General features: G+C 39.5%; 1 protein-coding gene and 1 pseudogene across 6 annotated transcripts in view; one reads left to right on the top strand and one right to left on the bottom strand.

Annotated features, from left to right (window-relative positions):
• The window catches only part of Esco1 (establishment of sister chromatid cohesion N-acetyltransferase 1), a 63,584-nt gene that overhangs the window by 13,612 nt on the left and 27,397 nt on the right, over positions 1–22,575 (bottom strand). For all 6 annotated transcript variants that reach the window (XR_008219008.1, XM_052741517.1, XM_052741514.1 and 3 more), the window contains 4 exons: positions 18,420–18,531; positions 16,170–16,233; positions 13,570–13,684; positions 11,535–11,666 (listed from right to left, as the gene is read on the bottom strand). Coding sequence is in view for 5 of the 6 variants with exons in the window: in XM_052741517.1 (XP_052597477.1) it covers positions 11,535–11,666; positions 13,570–13,684; positions 16,170–16,233; positions 18,420–18,531 (423 nt within the window). In the remaining variant the exon portion in view is untranslated. The remainder of the gene's footprint in view (positions 1–11,534; positions 11,667–13,569; positions 13,685–16,169; positions 16,234–18,419; positions 18,532–22,575) is intronic.
• Positions 1,949–3,434, top strand: LOC128112524 (40S ribosomal protein S13-like; annotated as a pseudogene).

Genomic DNA, 22,575 nt, shown 5'->3' on the forward strand with positions numbered 1-22,575 from the left:
CAAACTCACAGAGAATCACCTGCCTCTGCCTCCTGAGTGCTGGGATTAAAGGTGTGTACCACCACCACCACCACCTGGTTTAGTTTGGATTTCTAATAACAACTAATGATTAATTTTTCCTTATTCTAATTGCTTAAATGTCTAAAGAGCAGACATTAGTTCCCCCTTTTTTAAAAATCTGATTAAAAAAAAACACTGGGTGATAGACATGTCAATAACAACTATAAAAGTTCACTGATGCCAGGCATAGCGGAACATACTTTAATCCCAGCACTTGGGAGGCAGAGGCAGGAGGATCTCTGTGAGTTTGAGGCCAGCCTGGTCTACAGAGTGAGATCCAGGACAGTCAGTCCTGGAGAAACCTTGTCTCAATAAATGAATAATTCATCCAAATACATGATATGTATAATTAATTATATGTATAAACTGTACCTCAATTAAAAAGTTTATATCAAACACTTTCCTAAGAGATTGAACAAGAACACATATTGGAAAAAACACCTGGGAAATAGAAGTAACAAACAGCTCAAATAAAAATCATCAACAAATATTGCAATAGAGAAGAAAAGAGAAAGGAAAACTTTCAGATTAAAAGACACTGAAATGCATATCCATCATCAATGCACTATATGAGTCTTAAATAGATGTTTATGAAGCTCTGAATCATGAAAGAATGCTCCATGTTAAAGGACTGCTTTTTAAAGGTTTGGTTATATTCATTAAACCATTTTTGTTTAAAAAGGATAATCTTTGACACTGGAAATATCTACTACAGTATTTAATCTGATGCCAGAGTTGATCACAAACTAATGGAGACTGTTAATCAAAGAAGACTGTCCACATTCATAATTGCTGAAAGTGGGTGAGTGATAGATGGAGTTCATTACTCTCTGTGGAGTGGAGAAGTGCAGGTAGGAGAGCAGGACGGACAGAAACAGACAGAAAACGAAGATACAAAAACAATAGGAGTGATTAAATTTATTAAACTTATCCTGGAAAATACAAATCAACTTTAGCCAGGCATGGCGCCATCACACCTTCTGGAAGTTTACATCACATACCAAGACCCTCTCTCACTCAGGAGGCAGAGGGAGGAAGACTGCTACAAGTGCCCCGCCAGCCTGGCCACACAGAGACTGCCTTGACGGGTAGGTACAGTGCGGCCGTAAGCATGAGGCGCTCAGAAGTCAGGCATGGTGGTATGCACCTGTAATCCTAACACCAGAGATAGGAGGATCCCTGGAATCTGCCAGGAAGCTAGTCAAGCCAAGCAATCAATGAGCTGCAGGTACAGTGAGAGATTTAAAAAAAAAAGGGGGGGGGGGTGGAATGCTATCAGGGTTCAAGAAGCCTGACACATTAACCTTTAGGCTCCACAAGCACATGCACACATGTGCTTGTAAGCACGTACATGTACACACAGACACACACACACACACACACACACACACACACACAAATATCCAAGGATTTACTCAAATATCACTTATTTAGGAAAGAAAGTAGGGGCTGGAGAGATGGCTCAGCAGCTAAGAGCTCTTGCAGAGGACTCAGGTTCAATTCCCAGAACCTGAATGTTGCTTCATAGATAGGTGTAACTCCAGTTCCTGAAGAGCCAATGTATATGGTACACAACACATACAAAAACAACACTCATACACATAAAATAAAAACAAATAAATAACTTTAAAGCAAACACAAAACTGATCTAGTTAGGATAGTAGTTAAGAGATCTAAAATGGTCAGGCAGTGGTGGTACACATTTTTAATCTCAGATCTCAGGAAGCAGAGGCAGGTGGATCTCTGTGAGTTTGAAGCCAGCCTGGTCTACAGAGCTAGTTCCAGGCCAGCCACAACTACACAGAGAAAGCCCATCTCAAAAAAAAAAAAAAAAAAAAAAAAGACAGAGACCTAAAATGGCTCTCTTTGCTGCCAGACCTCCACCATCATGCACGCTCCTAGGAAGGGCCTGTCCCAGTCAGCACTACTCTGCCTGTCCTACCGCTGTAGGGTCCCCCACGTTGACATCTCACAACGATAAGGAACAGATTTACAAACTGTCCAAGAAAGGCCTGACTCCCTCCCAAACAGGTATGATCAAGAGGGACCCACATGGTGTGGCACAAGTCTGTTTTGTGACTAGTAAAATCTTGAAAATCTTTAAGTCCAAAGACCTTGCCCCTGACCTTCCTGATTTAGAAAGTGGTCGCTTCCAAAGCATCTAGAGAGAAACAGGAAGGATAAGGATGCCAAATTCTGCCTGATTCTGACAGAGCACAGAATTCACCCGATGGCTCGTGACTGTAAGCCTAAGCAGGTCCTCCCAACCAATTGGAAATATGAGTCGTCCAAAGCCTAGTGGCATAAATTCTCTTGTGTATACAAGCAATAAAATCATTTTAAATTAAAAAACAGAGAGAGAGAAAGAGACCCAAAACGGAGAAAAAGTGAAGGCACTCAAAGGAGTGACTTGGGGACTAAACACTATCTTTTGTAAATAACCTGACATTTTTTTTTTACTGGCCAATCAGTGTTTTATTTATCAACCAATCAGAGCAACACACATTCACAACATACAGAACGACTTTCCACAGCACTTCCCCTTTTCTGTCTAATCAAAAAGGAAGGTTTTAACTTTTTTTTAACATAAAAACAGGTTATAATTTAAAAGTCCAGGGTTATTTTAAACAGTAAAATATTTTCTCTGTAGAAAATAGTATAAATTATAACATTTCCCAATAAGCCATTTTAAGCCAAATGATAGATGAATTATACATATAAATAGTGATTAGATTCTGGGATACAGAAGAGACCTATCTTCATCTGTCCTGACAGACATTTTTAAGATTTACTTCATGTGCATGGTGCCTACGGAAGTCAGATCAGCGTATATTTTTAAAAGACCACTGTAAGACATGTGGTGATGGGTCACACCTTTAATCCCAGCACTAAAGAGACAGAGGCAGGCAGATCTCTGTGAGTTCAAGGCCAGCCTGGTCTACCGAGTGAGATTCAGGACAGGCACCAAAACTACACAGAGAAACCCTGTATTGGGAAAAAAAAAAAAGAGTACTTGTTCTTGCAGAAGACCTGGATTTGGTTCCCAGCACCTACATGGTAGCTCACAATCATCTGCACTCCAGGACTAGGGAAGCCAATGCTTTCTTCTGGGCATCCACAGACATCAGACATGGATATGGTTCACAGACATTCATGCAGACAAAACACTTGTTCATATAAAATAAATTTTAAAAAATTAAAACAATAGAAAACTTAAAAAATATTTATTAAGAAATAAACCTTAGCCGGGCGGTGGTGGCGCACGCCTTTAATCCCAGCACTCGGGAGGCAGAGCCAGGCGGATCTCTGTGAGTTCGAGGCCAGCCTGGGCTGCCAAGTGAGTTCCAGGAAAGGCGCAAAGCTACACAGAAAAACCCTGTCTCAAAAAACCAAAAAAAAAAAAAAAAAAAAAAAAAAAAGAAGAAATAAACCTTAAAGATTACTATGATGTTTTTACCTTGGGAAGATAAACAGAATGGTAATATTTCTAGTATAGAGGGAACATGGCAAGAACATGTGAGAGAGAGTTTTATTTGACATTAGATAAGCTACAACTTGCTACCATTCCCCCAGCCCCCAAGAGTTTGTGAACTATTTAGAAATATAAAATCTGTCAGGTATGATGGTTCACACCTGTAATAAACACCTGAGAGACAAGAACACGGTTGCAAGTTCAAGGACAGGCCTGGGCTCTACAGTAAGATTCTGTCTCAAGCAAACAATAATATATAATATTTCGCAGTGTTACCCTCACCTGACATTCATACACACAACGTTCTAAACCCATAAAGCACAATGAACTAAAACTAGAGGCAAGGGTAGCAAAGGGAAATCCTGGAAGTCTGAGATACACTCCGGTAATCTTTATTCAAAAAGCAAAGTTACTGTGCTGGCTAGTTTTATGTCAACCTGATACAAGCTAAAGGAGGCAACCTCAATTAAGAAAATGTTTCCATAAGATGGGGCTGTAGGCCATTTTCTTGATTAGCTATTGATGGGGGAGTGTTCAGGCCATTGTGGGTGGTGCCATCCCCGGGGTGGTGGTCCCGGGTTCTATAAGCAGGGAGGCTGTGCAAGCCACGGAGAGCAAGCCAGTAAGCAGCACCCTTCATGGTGTATCAGCTCCTGCCTCCAGGTCCCTACCCTGCTTTGAGTTCCTGTCCTGACTTCCTTTGGTGATGAACTGCAATGTGGAAATAAAAGCTAAATTAATCTTTTCCTGCCCAACTTGCTTTCTGGTCATCACAGCAATAGAAACCCTAACTACGACAAGTTGGTACCAGGTTGTGGGGTATTGCTGAAACAAAACTGACCATGTTGTTCTGGGGAGGACTATGAAAGGACTTTGGAATTTTGTAAAAAAAAAAAAAAAAAAAAAAAAAGCCATTGAGTGTTCAGTGCTTGGTGAGCTGTTGTGTAGGAGCTTGGAAGGTAAGAATGTTGAGCGCAGATGGAGGCCTGGCTTGTGAAGTTTCAGAGGGAAGTTTAAAGGCTCTATCAGAGGCATTTGTTATTTTGAATTAAGATTCTGTGGTTCTGGTTAGCTGGGGTTGAAGAATCAGCTGTGATTAATAAGATACCAGTACTACTAAATAGAAACCTTTGCTTTGCTGGGACACTTGAAGCTGGTCAGCTGGAGCTGAGAAATTCAAGGGGATTAAGACGAGACCAGCATCACTGAGGTGAAATCTTCTGGAAGTGTTTAATGAGAGCACAGAGAAACTATGTTCCAGAGGTGGCGAAGATCGTACCTTGTGCTGGCAGCTGAACTTGGTAGTCTAAAAGTCACCCAGGTGGTACTACTTTTGAGGCATGAAGGGGTCATGGAGAGCAGCTGAAGCTTGTTACTGTGAGAGGTCACAAGAGGCCACTGGTAAAGGTGCAGCCTCAGTGACTAATCAGGGAAGCTGAGGCTTGGCACCATGAAGAATGCCTAGGAGAGGCTACTAGTGAAAGCAGCCCAATTGCAGCAGGAGATCCCAGCATTCTGTAGATGCCAGCACCCTGGGATGACCACCAGGGACAGCAGCAGTGCAGTGGAGCCAGCCGGAGCCTAGAAGGCAAGCTGTGTGTGTTGTAGAGGGCAGAGCTGGATAAGGAACCCAAACCCCTTGGAAGAGCCCAGAAGATCATGAGTGAACCCCAGATACTGGACATTGAGTCACTTACACTTTTGGAGTTTAGCTTTGCTTTGTTCAGATTGTGACTGTGCCCCGATTCTTCCTCTTGAAATAAGAAAGTATTTAATTTATTTTTGATTTTATAGAAGCACACAGTTGAGAATTTAAACTTTAAAAAAATGAGACTTAGGTTTTTTGTTTGTTTGTTTTTCCTGGAGCTGAGGACCGAACCCAGGGCCTCTACCACTGAGCTAAATCCCCAGCCCAAGACATTCTTTTTTTTTTTTTTTTTTGGTTTTTCGAGACAGGGTTTCTCTGCGTAGCTTTGTGCCTTTCCTGGAACTCACTTTGTAGATCAGGCTGGCCTCGAACTCACAGAGATCCACCTGCCTCTGTCTCCCGAGTGCTGGGACTAAAGGTGTGCGCCACCACTGCCCAGCAACTTAGGGGTTTTAAGAGAATTCAGATTTTAAAAGAGACTGGATTTTTTTTTTTTTTTGGTTTTTCGAGACAGGGTTTCTCTGTGTAGCTTTGCGCCTTTCCTGGAACTCACTTGGTAGTCCAGGCTGGCCTCGAACTCACAGAGATCCACCTGCCTCTGCCTCCCGAGTGCTGGGATTAAAGGCGTGCGCCACCACCGCCCGGCGAGACTGGATATTTTTAAAGAGACAACTTTTAAAGTGTTTGAATATGTAAGGCTGTGGAATTTTTAAGTTAGTAAAATGTTTTGTATTGTGATATCTTTATTAATGTGTAATTTTGGGGATGACAAGAAAGGACAAGTTGTGGCTTAATAGTGATGTGTTTATGTGTCAAGCTGACAAGGGGTCAATTATGCCAGACAGTTTTATGTCAACTTGACCCAAGCTAGAGTCACCTGAAGGAAAGGAACCTAGATTGAGAAAAATGCCTCCATATGACTCACGGTAGGGCATTATCTGAATAATGACTGATATTATAGAAAATCATTATTAAATGATTTTAATAATGCATTATTAAATACATTATTAAATTAAATACAATATATAAGATCATAAATAAATCAAAATAAAATAAGTGATTGATGGGGGAGGACCTAGCCCATTGTGGGTGTAGCCATCCTTGAGCTGGTGGTTCTGGGTTCTATAGGGAAACAGACTGAGCAAGTCATGATGAGCAAGCCAGTAAGCAGCTCCCCTCCAGGGCCTCTAAATCAGCTCCTGCCTCCAGGTTCCTGTCCTGCTTGAGTTTCTGTCTTCATTGCTTTTGATTTTGAGCTATTACATGTAAGTGAAATAAACCCGGTCCTCCCCAAGTTGCTTTGGTCATGGTGTTTCATCACAGCAATAGTAACCCTGACTAAGACTGTTACTTTGCTCTAGATTCCTTTCCCATTCCCAAACCTTTTAGATCTCTGCTTTGCTGAGCTGAAGATGGCTCAGTGAGTATGAGCAATCTCTGCTATTGCAGAGGACCAGAGTTCAGTTCCCAGTAGCCACACTGGGTGGTTCACAACCACCCATAACTCCAGTTCCAGAAGATCCAATGCTTCTGGTCTCAGAGGGCACACACACGTGTGCGCACACCAACACATACACATAATTAAAAATAATAAAAATAAAATTGGAAAATAACCCTTGACTTCTGCTCTATTCCGTTCTCCTTCACCTAACATCCACTCTCTACTTTTTTCCTAGTTATCTTTCAAAAATAGTGACCACAAAGTACAAAGAAGTTCATATGTATTCAAGTTTCAAGTTAAAATGAAAGTCTCACTAGATCATGATTTCCCTGTATTATACATTTGGTCATATGTAACTTCTCAACTATCAGTGGCACTAAGAGAATTTTTGTGATGAAAAAAACATTCTGTATCTAAGGTATCCAACATGGAAACTTCTAGCCGACTATGTACTGGCAACTGTGGTTGAGGTTCAGCATTTTTAATTTCATGTGGCTTACTGGATACCATGCTGGACAGCATAGTTCTGTAGTCACTTGGAAATCTGTCAATCTTTGCCCCAAGTTCCTCTTGTGGTCAGCCCCTGCCCCCATTCCTGTATCTATCAATGCCATATTAATTCAGCACAATGCACATCTTAAGCCTATTTATTTATGGCCCTCACCCCACAATGAAATATCTCTCTCCCTATATTTCACCAAATTTTTACTGTAAGATTTGAAAAAAAAAAAAAATAACACGCATGGCCGGGCAGTGGTGGCGCACACCTTTAATCCCAGCACTTGGGAGGCAGAGGCAGGTGGATCTCTGAGAGTTCAAGGCCAGCCTGGTCTACAAAGTGAGTTCCAGGACAGCCAGGAGTGTTACAAAGAGAAACCCTGTCTCAAAAAACAAAGAAATATCATTCATGGAACTCAAAATTCTTCAGCATCTGAAAGAATGGAAAGAATTCCAAATAGCATTCAAAATCAAAATATCACAATCTCACTTATTTTTCTTATCTCATTATATACAAAAATCCTTTGCTCTAGTCAAAAACATATGGCCATGGCTCCCACCAAGATTAACATTTGCTGTCTCTTTAGCTGTACTATGTTAACGCCCATACTCGGCCTCCTACGTTTGTCTTTAAAACTCTTCTCCACCAAAAAAAAATAAAAAATAAAAAAAATTTTAAAAAATTAAAAAAAAAACCTCTTCTCCACCAATAACAACAAGTCTCTCTTCTGACCACTGTTCTAACAAGTGTTTCCTGGCCACTTCTATACTATAAAGCATATTTATTACTCATTTAAATAGTTATATACTGAATGTTGGCTTAATGCTTAATAGTTACTTAAATCTGTAATTGCTAACTTTTCATTTCTTTCAAACTTGGATCCCAAGCACATAGGGTGTATTACACAGTCCTAAAGTGGTTTCTCTGCAAACAACCCACACATTATTTATCTTCTGACAGTGCAACAAGAACTGAGTTTCTGATAGTATCTGATGGCTCCCTGGTTCTTCCTGCTTACTCTTCACACTTTAAAGTACTATGCCTTAGTAAACCAGGAAAACAGTAGTTTCTAGGTCCAAATCAGAGTATCTCTCTGAAACACTAAAGGCTCCTTCCTCATAGTTCCTATTATGTCAGATAAAACCCATTTCTTAAAATGGTATCAATGAGGCAGACAGAATAAAATGAAGGAATTGAGAAAGAAATTATCTGTGTAATCTACCCACAAACCACAAGAATGTCAGAGATAAGGAAAAGGAAACATTTTGATCAACTGAAAATTGTATATGTAAGCATCAATTTCTATCCTAACTATATAATTTAAATTTTAGTTAAACCTTGTAAAAATATAGGATATTAGCCAGGCATGGGCCCATACGCCTTTAATCCCAGCAATGAGGAGACAAAGGCAGGTAGATTGCTTTGAGTTCCAGGACAGCCTGGTCTACATATAGAGACCCTGTCATAAATAAACAAACAAACAAACAAACAAATGGGTGAATGAATAAATGGATAAATAAGCCATCAAATAAATGGATATAAGCAGTTTCTCGTTGTATTTGATTATTATGCGTTTAAGAGATTCTTTTTTATCCAGATACATAAAAGATTAAAAAAATGTTTCTAATTAACTGATTTTCGAAACTATTGATTTGCATTTGTTTATTTTGGTGTTTTCCAGACCAGATGCTGGTGCATACCCCTGGGTGGCCTAGAACTCACAGAGGCACTAGCCTGGCCCCAGACTGGGAGTGATTGATGCTCTCATACCTTCCGCCCAGCTAGAGCTGGCGTCAAAACATGTGTCGCCACACTAAGCCACTATTTCACGTCACATAGTTTGAGCAAGAGTGAACTTTTAGTTCCACAGGCTGAACACTGTCCATTTAGCATGAATTAAACCAAGCACCAAACGACTTCTCTTCCACGTCCTTCTACACAGAAAACATAAAATGACTGACAAGTACTCTACCAGGCACAGTATAGGTGACTAACCAATTATTTTAATATCACAACCCAAAATCTAGCGCTGATCAAAGTAGAATGGAAAGGCCTTTTTTAATCCTCTCTATATATGCTATAAAATAATAATGCAATGTTTTGAAATAGTCTCTATCTCAAACTATGTAGATCTACATTTCTTTCTTTTTTAAATTTTTTTTTAGATTTACTTATTCATTATGTATACAGAAGAGGGCGCCAGATCTCCTTACAGATGGTTGTGAGCCACCATGTGGTTGCTGGGAATTGAACTCAGGACCTCTGGAAGAACAGTCAGTGCTCTTAACCTCTGAGCTATCTCTCCAGCCCTAAATTTTTTAATTATTACTTTTGAGACAGAGTTTTTGTGTACCCTAACTGTCCTGGAACTCACTCTGTAGGCCAGGCTGGCCTTGAACTCACGGAGATCTGCCTGCCTCTGTCTCTTGAGTGCTGTGATTAAAGGCTTGTGCCACCACATTTCAAAACAGCAGAAGTTAAGGACATTGACTCTGACATGAACAACTGCTAAATTGAGTTCCTTCTCTTGAACTCACCTCAAAATAAACAAAACAATAACTAGCTGTGCTCATCTGAGGAAGAGTGACAACTATCGGCTGGAACCAGGAGGCAATTTTTCCTAGGTTACGACAGTACACCGATGCTTTGCAGGACACTCGGGGACTGTCCAGGAGATGACTGCACTGTGAACCCTAAGCCATCTTCTCCCAGGACCCTGAGAAAGCAGAGCACCTATTTCTTGATGACTGCACTGCGTACCCTAAACCATCTTCCCCCAGGACCTTGAGAAAGCAGAGTACCTATTTCTTGAATGAATTGTTTCTGTTCCCCTCAGAAACCAAGAATTTTCCTAAAGTGAACAGTTAAGTCTTTTTTTTTTTTTTTTTTTTTTTTTTTGGTTTTTCGAGACAGGTTTCTCCGTGTAGTTTTGGTGCCTGTCCTGGAACTTACTTTGTAGTTCAGGCTGGCCTTGAACTCACAGAGATCCACCTGCCTCTGCCTCCCAAGTGCTGGGATTAAAGGTGTGCGCCACCACTGCCCGGCCAGTTAAGTCTTTTAAATATAGTATTTTTTATGCTTTTAAGAAACTAAACGACATGGGGTAGTGGTGGCGCATGCCTTTAATCCAAACACTCAGGAGGCAGAGCCAGGCAGATCTCTCTGAGTTCGAGGCCAGTCTGGTCTACAAAGCAAGTTCCAGGAAAGGTGCAAAGCTACACAGAGAAACCCTGTCTCGAAAAACCAAAAAAAAAAAAAGAAAGAAAGAAAGAAGGAATACCAAGGATAAGCAGAATAAGGAACCAAAAAAGGTCTCACCTAGCCTGGGTAGCAGTAACAGTGGAGAAATGATAAACGGCTCAACCATGAAGGAATGAACATAAACCACTGAACTAAAGCCAAGTATGTGAATTTAGAGAGGAGGCTCTCAAGACCTTTAAGTGATCCAGTATCTAGTACCTAATGAAATGAATCGTGAGCTCAGTTCAGATATCCTGGAGGTCTGTCTCATTATGTCAGTGTACAGTACAGGAGGTAACATGTAGAATAAAAAGAATCCATTTCAGTTTCAGGCAAACAGGAATTATACTAAATTATCCTTTTACAAATATCTGAAATTGATCAAAACTGCTAACAGATTTGCTCTTTCCAGAAGCAAATATTAAACAAACCTATTATGCCTTACATGCATTTACAATAAAATTTATTTTGTAGTCAAATACCTTTTACACTAAACCATATTTACTTTATTCCATCTTTTTTTTTTTTTTTTTTTTTTTTGGTTTTTCGAGACAGGGTTTCTCTGTGTAGCTTTGCGCCTTTCCTGGGACTCACGTGGTAGCCCAGGCTGGCCTCGAACTCACAGAGATCCGCCTGGCTCTGCCTCCCGAGTGCTGGGATTAAAGGCATGCACCACCACCGCCCGGCTTATTCCATCTTTTAAAATGTGCTAGAATTCTTTTTTAACTTCATAAAGACAAACTCTAAAAACAGCAAAGAGTCCCCAAACCACCTATTTGACAAGATATACAATATAGATTTCACTAAGCAACATGAATATTTAATATAGATTATCCACAGTAATTATTAAAATAAAAGGAAAATTTTAAGAACTATACACAAGCTAATTAACACAGTTAGAAAGGTACAATGACTTTTTGAAAATCAGTTATACTGAAAAAAATAACCTAAGTTAAAAATCCCGCAATATCAACTTGTTGGGACAAATTCTCTGGTTTTATATTTGACTTTGTTTTAAAGGAAGCCAGTATCTATGCATGCTATGTGTGCTTTGTGTATATTATTGATCACTAAGAACAAAAAAATTTCAATGACTTAAATTTGGCAATTCATTCCATTAGGAACCTGACCTAATTACCTGCAATGTATGCTTTAATTCACAAAGTCTACTTACCACATACTTTACAGCACTTATAAACTGGTTGTGGAAAAGCAGGTGCTGGGTTTCATCTTCTGGATTTGAAGCCGTATAAAGCATTCCACAGATATTACAGGACACTGCTCCAAATCTTTTGTGTCCTGCATCCTATTTATAAAAAAACAAACAAAACGTTTTCTTCTTTGCCAACTATTTCTGAACACAGCCTCCAAAACTATAATGTGACTATAAAACATGGACTGCTTAATTTATGAGCAACGTTTAGATTTCTTACAAAAAATAAGTAATGAAGTCTAAAATCTGTGTGCAGTAAATCCGTGCTCTGACCTCCACATGGACACCAGTGTGTTCTCTCTCTTAGTTATAATAAATTAAAAATTTATCTAAAAAAGCTACTGCACTGGCACAAGCCTCAAACTCCAGCCCTGGAGTTTACTGGCCACAGACTCACTGAGTTGATGAGCACCACATTCAGTGAGAGACCCTGCCTCAAAACTAAGGTGGGAAGACACTAACAACACCTTTATAGACTCCGTCCTTCACACACAGGCACTCATACATGCAACACATAAAAATTTTCCATTTTAATAACCTGTTGACTTGTTGAAGAGCTTATTACATTTAAAAGAACTGAGAAAATATATATCAATATAAACTTAGTCCAAAGGCACCAAATAATAAATAATCTCTATAAGAAAGCTAATTTATATTTCATATTTAAAGTAATTGCAAACTAGAGAAAATAATGTATTGCAGACTCTCCTAGGACCCATGTGGAAGAAGTGGAAGAAGAAGAGAATCAATTCCCAACAGGTGTCTACTGATCACCACTGAGGCACCATGGCACGGGTATGTACATGCTCAAGCACATGCATACATGTATGCACACACACACACATACACTAAAATGTAACTTAAATTTTTTTGTTTCTGTTTTTTCGAGACAGGGCTTCTCTGTGTAGCTCTGGCTGTCCTGGAACTAGTTTCATAGACCAGGCTGGCCTCAAACTCAGAGATCCACCTGCCTCTGCCTCCTGAGTACTGTGATTAAATTTAAAGGTGTGTACCACCACCACCTGGCTGATAGTATCTGTTTTTATTCACACTGTTATACAATCTCAAACTTTTTTCATTGCAAAACTAAACTCTACACCTAAACATTATCTTCCCATTCTCCCATCCCTCCAAATCTCTAGCAGTCACCATCCTACTTTCTTGGCACCTCCCATGAGTAAAATCCCAAGTCATTGTCTTTTTTGTGACTGATTCTTCACTCAACATGTGGTCCTCAAGGCTCATCCATGCTGCAGAGTGTAGGGATTTCTCTTTGTAAGGCTGACCTTACTAACCTTTGTGATTATACACTCATCTACCAATGGACTGCCAACTTTCTTCTATCCTTTGGCACTGTATAGACATGCTACACAAACATAGTTATTTGTACTAAGTTCCACGTCATTTCAAAATTTAAATAAACTTCTGGGAAGAGGTAGTGATCAAGCTACGCATCTAAGAAAGCAATAGAGCCAGATGGTGGTGGCACATACCTTTAATCCCAGCACTTGGAGGCAGAGGCAGGAGCCAGCCTAGTCTACAGGGTGAGTTCCAGGACAGCCAGGGCAACACAGAGAAACCCTGTCTCAAAAAACCAAAAAAAGAGAAAGAAATAGATGTTTTTTAAAAAAAAGTGTAATTATTTGTTATGAATAAAACCAGAAACAAGAAAACTGAAATATTATTTATTGTGGGAAGGGATTATAATAATGCCAGGAATGCTTTCTATAATGAAACTTTACAATGACCACGAAAAAAATTAATTTGTATTTTAAGAACCTTGCACTGGATGGTGGCACACTCCTTTAATCCCAGTACTCAAGAGGCAGAGGCAGGTGGATCTCTGAGTTTGAGGCCAGCCTGGTCTATAGAGCAAATTCCAGGACAGCCAGGGCTACAAAGTGAAACTCTGTCTCTGAGTTTAAAAAAAAAAAGAACCTGACATAAATAATTAATTTACAACAACACTTTACCAATAGCTAAGTTGTATACTTACTATGACAAGCTGTTTTTCATCCACTTTCTCTGATTCTTTCAGTTTCAAAGCCTTTGGAATTGTTATCTCCAAATGAGAATTATACTTCAGCTGAGAATGATTTGGTGGTATATCCCTTAAAAAAAAAAGAAAAGAAAAGAAAAGAAAAAAGAAATTACTGGATATTATACATCCATATAAGGTCAATCATTAAAGACAAGAACACATTTCTATACAACAAATTTCAACTTAAGGAGGAAAAAGATAACCTCTTAAAAACCAGTGAGCTCTTCTCATACATGCACAAGGCCCTAGGCTAGGTTCAACACCCAGTATCAAATTTAAAAAGGAAATTATAAAAATCAAATAAACTGGGGCTGGAGAGATGGCTCAGAGGTTAAGAGCACTGACTGCTCTTCCAGAGGACCCAGGTTCAATTCCCAGCACCCACATGGCAGCTCTCAAATGTCTGTAACTCCAGTTCCAGGAGATCCGACACCCTCACCCAGACATACATGCAGGCAAAACACTAATGCACATAAAATAAAAATAAATAAATTGTTTAAAAAAAAATCACATAAACTAGGCAAAGCATAAAATTGACTTAAATATCTTATCAATGGATTGTAAATAAAATGTGGTATATATACACAACTGAGTATTATGTACAGGTATAGGCACATGATACTTCTTGCTGCATGGGTAGGCCCCCGAGGTCTGCATCAACCCCATGGAGTTCATCAACCCTGACTTTGTGACAGCAATGATCCCCAAAGTGAAATGGGTGGTGTTTGTGCAGGCAGCAGACACAGCAACCTGTCCTAGGTACCCAAAGAGCCACCTGAGGGCTATGACCATGATGGGATGTATTGCTTGAAGTGGATATACTGGAGGGCACATTGCAGTGCCCAGAGTCTGGTCATTTCCCCCCCCCCCCCCATCAGGCATAGGATCCCCAAAATGCTGTTGAGTGACCGAGGAAACCCAAAAATAACCTTGCTAGCAGCCATGCTGGCATTTTGTGACTGTCTGTATCTATGGCGATACAATCTGTTAACTAGTTATACCATGTGTGACCCAGCTCTCTTCCAATGGTGCACAGAGCACAGTTTTTCTGAGCCCCAGAGTATTTTTTCTTCTCATTTTCAAGAAGAGGATGGAGGGAGAAAAAAAGAAATCTTGGCATTTGCAGCAGCACAGACACTCCTGGAGGGTATTACGTTACATGAACTCATCAAGGGTAGAAAAGCAAACATTGTATGGTCTCACATATGGAAGCTAAAAGGTTAACTCATAGAAATAGTAGTTGTCAAAACTAGGCCGTGAAAAGAGAAGTCTGAAGATGGAGACAGGAGGACTGACAGGTGGGGAGGAGGACGCAGCTGAAAAGAAGAAATAACTTCTAATATTCATAGTACACGAGACAACTCTGTATTTCAAAATAGTTATGAAAGGACTGCCACTGTTTCCTACACAAAGAAATGACGTATTTGAGGTGATGACTGACAATTACTTTTATTCAATCGTTACACATTAGATACCTATATTGAAAGATCACAGTGTATCTCATAAGTATGTATTATTATGTCAATTACAAACTTTTAAGTCAAAAGCCAGGGGGTGGGGTGCACTCTAATCCCAGCACTCGGAAGGCAGAGGCAGGTGGATCTCTATGAATTCGAGGCCAGCCTGGTCTACAAAGTGAGTTCCAGGACAGCCAGGGCTGTACAGTCAAATCCTGACTCGAAAAACCAGGGGGGAAAAAAATTAATTAAGTCAAAAGGAAAAGAAAACTACTAATTATCAATAAACAAAATTGCAGGGTCTCCTATTGTTTGAATGCCTTAGGTTTAATAGTTTTAGCCTATTATTTAACCTACATCACTTCAGTTTGTCCTAAAGGCTATTTGGTGATCAGGCAAGTAAGTCAAATGGACTTACCACTGGCATTCGAGAGAGACCCTTTCCTTTCCTAACACATCCTTACATACCTACGACACCTAGTAGTTCAAAGAGGAAAGGGAAAACACAACTGCTGGCAGCCTAAACCAGAACGATTGTGCAGACAAGAAACGAGGAAATGAAGACTAAGTTCTGCAGCTGGGAAGTCATCCCACATACACACTCACACGAGTGGGCAAAGACAGTATGTCTTCACTGAATAAGCTCTTACTCTTGTTGCTTCATAGAAAAAAGCCACAAACCAGCAGAATGTCCATTAAGTAGATAGCTGCTGAAGAGACCAAGAAAAGCTCTCACAAGGAAAACAAAACCAACCAAACAAACAAACAAAAAGTTTTTTAAAAGGTTATTAATAGGCATAGAAAAAGTTCAAGGACAGTGGTAGCGCACACCTTTAATCCCAGCACTCAGAAGGCAGAGGAAGGAGGATTCCTGAGCTCAAGGCCAGCCTGGCCTACAGAATAGTTCAGGACAACCAGGGCTACACAGAGAAACTCTGGGGGAAAGAAAAAAAAGGAGGAGGAAGAGAAGGAGAAGAAAAAAGAAGGAAAAATTTCAACAAGAAATGTGAGTAAATGATGATTACTAATATTGGCTGCTATGACAAGTCTCTCTAAGAACTCTCAAGTATAATGTTTTAAATGAAAGTGATGCCTTACCTGGGCTTGCTGTTGATAGATGCTTCATTACTGAGTACACTATGAAGCTGCTTAGGAGTTGAACCTGTGAGTTAATAAAGAACATGGATTATATAGTAAACAGTTTTTGAAGATTTATTTTTACATATTATGAGTAAGTCTTTCATGCCTACATGTATGTGCAGGCCCTCAGAGGCCAGAAGAGGGCATCATATCCTCTGGGATTGGAATTACAGATAGTTGTGAGCCACTATATGGGTGCTGGGAATTGAACTTGGACCCTTTAAGAAGAGCAGCCAGTGCTCTTAATTGCTGAGCCATCTCTCCTGAAGTTATTTTAATAAATGAGGCCATGAATGTGAAAAAGAGCATAGAGGGGTATACAGGAGGGTTGGAGAAAGGAAAGGGAATGGAAAAATGATATAATTATAATCTCAAAGTAAATTTTAAAATAAACATCTAATAAAATTAGAACCTCCCTTTTGGAAATTACCTTTCCAAATGAGGCAGAAAAGCTCTATACTATACAAAGTCAGACTAAGAAGCTGCAAAGAGGTATAGAGGATTCAGTTTATCTCTATTGTGTTTGTTTGTTTTGTTTTGTTTTTGAGACGGTTTCTCTGTGTAGCCCTGGCTATCCTAGAACTCACTCTGTAGACCAGGTTGGCCTCAAACTCAGAGATGCGCCTGCTTCTGCTTCTCAAGTGTTAGGATTAAAGGTATGCACCACCACAGCCCCGCCCAAAAGCTTTATTCTTATTATCTCGTGAGTTTTAATATTATTTGAACTGTTGGATAGATATTTGCTCACCTATGTCAAATGAAGCAACAGAGGAGCTAGAGTTCTAATTGTATTCTTCCCTCTACAGAAAAAGTATACTTGGAGCAAAGTGCTGAGGTCAGGGGATCACAGCTGTTACTGAGTGCCTAGATTTCACTCAGAGTGTAATACAAACAGGAGAAGAAATCCATTTACTGAAAAATAAAGTGCCTTCATTGGATCTAATTATTTATATAGCTAAGATTCTAAAAAACAGTTTTAAACAAAATGTTTTCATTTATTTCTGTTTAGAGTTTAGCCATGCAGGCATTGAGCCAATTTTTTTTATTCAGTATTTGTTAATGATTGCTCAAATTAGGTAAATTGAGGCGGGTGGTGGTGGCACATGCCTTTAATCCCAGCACCCGGAGGCAAAGGCAGGTGGATCTCTGAGTTTGAGGCCAGCCTGGTCTACAGAGTGAGTTCCAGGATAGCTAGGGCTACACAGTGAAACCCTATCTCAGAAGAAGACAGACAGACAGATAAAATAGGTAAGACTTTTGTACAGTGTAAGTGGAAAACATGAAGCATAGATAAACCCATAATTCAAAGACACTGAGTACTAAGGGTTAAAGAGAAAAACCCACAATAGTAAAGCACAAACAGCAGGTAAAATCTGAGAACTAAGTTTCTACACCCAACTTAAGCAGTTCATTAAGGGACACTTCTCTAGAGAATTCAAAATAGGAGCTACCAAAACAAAAGAACTTTTGGTAGGCAGGCAAAAGATAGTATTTAGGTACTGCTACAAAACAGTCAATAGAAGCAATTCCCCTGAAAGAATTAATGATAACCATAAACTTAAAAACCACACCAAGAAGGCAGTAGGAGACAGAGGCAGGTGGATCTCTTGAGTTGGAGGCCAGTCTGGTCCTCAGAGTAAGTTCCAGAACTGTGAGCTATACAGAGAAACTCTGTCGCACAAAAACCAAGAAAACAAAACCACAACAACAACAAAACCCCACCATACCAAAGGGCTAGAGAAATGACTCAGTGGCTAAGAGCACTTACTGTTCTTACAGAGGGTACAAGATCCAATCCCAGCACCTATACTGCATGGTCTCTCAACCACCCATAACTCCAGGTCAGGGGATCTGTTGCTCTCTTCTGGACTAAATGGACACACACATATGCATACACAAAGTAAAATAAATCTATTTAAAAAAAAAAACATAACAACCGGGCATGGTGGCACACGCCTTTAATCCCAGCACTCAGGAAGCAGAGGCAGGCAGATCTCTGTGGGTTCGAGGCCAGCCTAGTCTACAAAGGGGATTCCAGGACAGACAGGGTTGTTACACAGAGAAACCCTGTCTTGAAAAAAAAAACAAAAACAAAACCCAAAACATAACAATGGTCAACAGGCCTATTTCACATAAAAATTTTCTCTAATAGTAACAAATACAGCATTTGAACATTGTAAAATTTAAATAAAAATGTCAAAGTATTACCTGCAAACTTTCTGTCTCCATCAATCTTTGCTTGACTGGGAAGAGCTGAAGCAGCAGCAGTGTCTTCTAATGAGCTATTCTCCACCTCAGATGCTGAACATAAGCTGAAATTCTGAACACACATGCCATGTTTCTAAGTCAATCTCTGGGACTTATTTTAATACATTTTCAGCAAATTCTGCCTATTAAAAATGTTTTTAAGATAATACTTTATAACTGGAGTAATTCTCATAGATATGTCTATAGTTCATTCATGATATTGCAACAAGTTACCAGCAGTCCCATGCTAAATTTAAAACAGCTCAATGGATCATTAATCCCAGCACTCAGCAGGCGGAGGCAAGCATATCTCTGTTAGTTCAAGGCCATCCTGGTCTATGTAGGGAATTCTGGGACAGTAAGGGCTACATAGTGAGTTCCTATCTCACCAAACACCAAAACACTTTTTTAAAAGTTTAAGTATCTTCCACAGTCACCCAGCTCTATGCCTCTCCTCAAAGTACATGTCAGTACTGTACTGTCCAATATGGTACCCACCACCATGGTTACTGAACACTTTGGGTACTTGAAATGTAATTAATATGGTTTGAGATGTGTAGTAAACATATATCAATTCAGATATAAAGACTTCAGCACATACACACAAACGTTAAATTGACAGTATTTTTATATAACAGACCAAGTAAAATACATTAAAATCAATTTTAACTGTTTCTTTCTGCTCCATTAATATTAGATAATCTTTATGTTTCACATTAAATTTCTATGTTGTCCTGAACAGACTAATCTTTTCCCTTATAAAATTTCAACTCATCACTTAACAATTAGCCTCTTTCATGAGACTTTCCCCAATTTTTTCCAATTATCACCATCATCTACTTTTTCACGCACTTCTCACTTTTTTTAAAACAAAGACCATATTATAATTATCTTTTTATTACTTAGAATCTTCAATTCAGAACTTTCTCAAAGCAGATAGACCATTAGTAACAAGAATATATACTTCAAATTCTACCAAAGTTGGTTATCTCATGGAATCAACTTCATCTTGTAACACTAATTTCTGTGTGTTTTAGGAGAGTTCACATTTAAATGTTGGAGCCAATGAAGTACAAACTGGAATTACCAGCCTGATATGAGCATCCTGATGTGGGTGCTGGGAACTAAACTCAGTTCTTCTCCAAGAGCAGTATGTACTCTTAGCCATTCATCTCTCTAGCCCGCAATGCTACTTTAAAACATGGAGGTTTTGGGGTTGGGGATTTAGCTCAGTGGTAGACCGCAAGGCCCTGGGTTCGGTCCTCAGCTCCGAAGGGGAAAAAAAAAACAAAAACAACAACAAAAAAAACATGGAGTTTTTGTTGGTAGATTTTTTAATGTTTTGTTTTTTCTTTTTTCTATGTGTAACCGCCCTGGCCATCCTGGAACTCACTTTGTAGACCAGGTTGGCCTCAAACTCATAGAGATCCACCTGCCTCTGCCTCCTGAGTGCTGGAATTAAAGGTGTATGCCACCATTGCCCAGCCTGGTTTTTTGTTTGTTTTTTTTAATTAAAAACAAAAGCCAGGTGTGATGGCACATGACTATAATCCTAGGACACCCAAGAGGCTGAAGCAGGATTCCGAGTTCAAGGCTCCTATGGGCTACATGGCAGGACCCTGTCTCAAGTCACCCTCATGCTTCTCCCTCCCAAAAGCCAATTAGAGTGAAAACTTTTTAATGAGAACAGTCACATTACTAGTGAGTCTTTCTCCACTAATAAAATGTTAGTAAGTTGATTTGAAATAACTGATGTTCCTATTTGGAACTGGGGAAATGTCTCTGATTAAAGAAAGCACTTGTTAGCAAATATGAGGACCAAATTCAGATTACCAGAAGCCTTAAATGCCAGCAGGATACAGCAGCCCTCCTTCCTCTCACCTCAGATGACAGAGACAGGAGAGAGAGTCTCCTGAGCAATCTGGGTGGTGAGACCAGCTGTATAGACACACTCTGGATTTGACTGAGATCTCATTTCATTGACTAAAGTAGAAGTGACTTAGGATGATTTTCATCAACCACGAGCCCACACATGCAAATATGCGCATATATATATATTATATATATATACACACATAAAAATGGAACAAAGAAAGGGCTGGAGAGATAACTCAGCAGTACTTGCTGCTCTTCCAAAGAATCTGAGTACAGTTCCTATCACCCACATCCTGTAGCTCAAACTGACTCCAGCTCACTGAATTCTCCCTCCCCCCTTCTCTGGCCTCACAGGCACCTGCACACACACATAGCATTCACTTACAAAGACACACACATACACATAAATAAAAATAGATCTTCTAAAAAATGGAAGAGCTGGGTGTGGTGGCACATACCTTTAATCCCAGCACTTGAGGCAGAGACAAGTAAATCTCTGTGAGTTCAAAGCTAGCCTGGTCTACAAAGAGAGTTCCAGGCTAGCCAGCACTATATAGTGAGACCCACAGGGTTGGCGAATGCCTCTGATCCCAGAACTTGGGAGGCAGTTTTTTGTTTTGTAAGTTTGTTTGCATTCCTTTATTCTAGTAATAGAAATCTTTCTGAATTTTTTGTCAGTACTGAGGATTAAACCTATGGCCTTGTCCAGGCTAGTATGCGCTTTGCCACTGAGTTGTATCCAGCCCTAAACCTGGCCAGCCACCCTAACTTTAGTTTGTCATTTAATCATTTAGGTTAGTCACTCAAGTTAAGTTACTTAAATATTCAAACCTACTTTTCTTTTTTTTTCTTCCTGAGGGATTCTCTGTGTAGCCCTGGCTGTCTGAAACTCACTCTATAGACCAGGCTGGCCTCAAACTCAGAGACCTGACCACCTCTGCCTCGAGAGTGCTGGGATTAGTTGCCACTAATGCCCAGCAAGTATCACTTTTCTTATCTGTAATATATGCATAACAATTTACAGTGCACATTGTGACAGATTTCTGATATTTTCTTTACCTGCAACAGAGGCAACATTCATTAAACAGAAACTACAAGGGTGGAGTTAAGCCATTCTACCTCCCTCCGTCTAAACGGGTATAAAAAATCTCTAAGTGACCCACAGGATTGGCGAATGCCTCTGATCCCAGAACTTGGGAGGCAGAGGCAGGCGATCTCTGTGAGTTCCAAGGGCAGCTTGGTCTATACAGCTAATTCCAGGAGAGCCATGGCTACACAGAGAAACCCTGTCTCGAAAAACCAAAAATAAATAAATAAATAAATCTAAGTGAATGCTACAATTTAAATTGTATTGGGATTAAAGGCCTGCACCACCACTGACCAGCCACATTATAAACAGGAAATTTTCTTAAAGCAGGAAACATATCCTCTTCTATACAGTAACCCAGAAGAGCAGGTACTGAAGCATGCTCTGAAATGAAATGGTGACTATCACTTTTCTCACATGATAATGTGAGCACACTGCTCATATAAAAAAAATTTACAATCTAAAAGTCCTTTATTAAAGAAAAAGACAAACTGACAATAAATTCTTTTGCAGCTATTAATAATATTCATATATCAAATGATTGCACAAAACCAAACTCAGAAAGTTTTACATATATACAAAATACTACTTATATAAAATTTAAAATACATACAAGCAAAGTATTCTTTGTACATGTATATATAAAATCATAAAAATAAAATCAGAAAATGTCAAGAAGCTCAGAAGCACGTTTAACTTAAGAGGGGCCTTGAACAAATCTTTCCTCCTGTCTTGGTTTCTAAGAAGCTGAGATTTCAGGGCTGCGCCCCCAGATTCAATTTGCTTTACTTTAAATAATCTGAAGTAATTTTTAAAAAATTCTCATTTTATCAAATTTGAATAGTAGATGAGAGAAACGTTCACTGCTATTAAATTCTGAATATTCAAGAATTCAAAACATACAAATTTTAACACAGCATCAGGTTTCTAGACTGTTTCTTACATTGAAGAACTCAAGTACTTTTCACTAAGCAGGGTATTAGAAAGGGCCAGACAATGTCTAAACATTAGTGTTCGAGTGCAGCTTAGTCCAGAGAAATGGATTTGGTTTCTTGCCCTTCTCATTAACCACCTCTTAAAGTTTGAAGCGCATCTGTGCAGCAGAGTTAGAAGATACACTCAACTGTCACACTTGGACACAACCCCAACTACAAA

Source organism: Peromyscus californicus, unplaced genomic scaffold (genome assembly GCF_007827085.1).
Source record: "Peromyscus californicus insignis strain IS unplaced genomic scaffold, ASM782708v3 Scaffold_17__1_contigs__length_78620276, whole genome shotgun sequence".
NCBI lineage: Eukaryota > Metazoa > Chordata > Mammalia > Rodentia > Cricetidae > Peromyscus > Peromyscus californicus.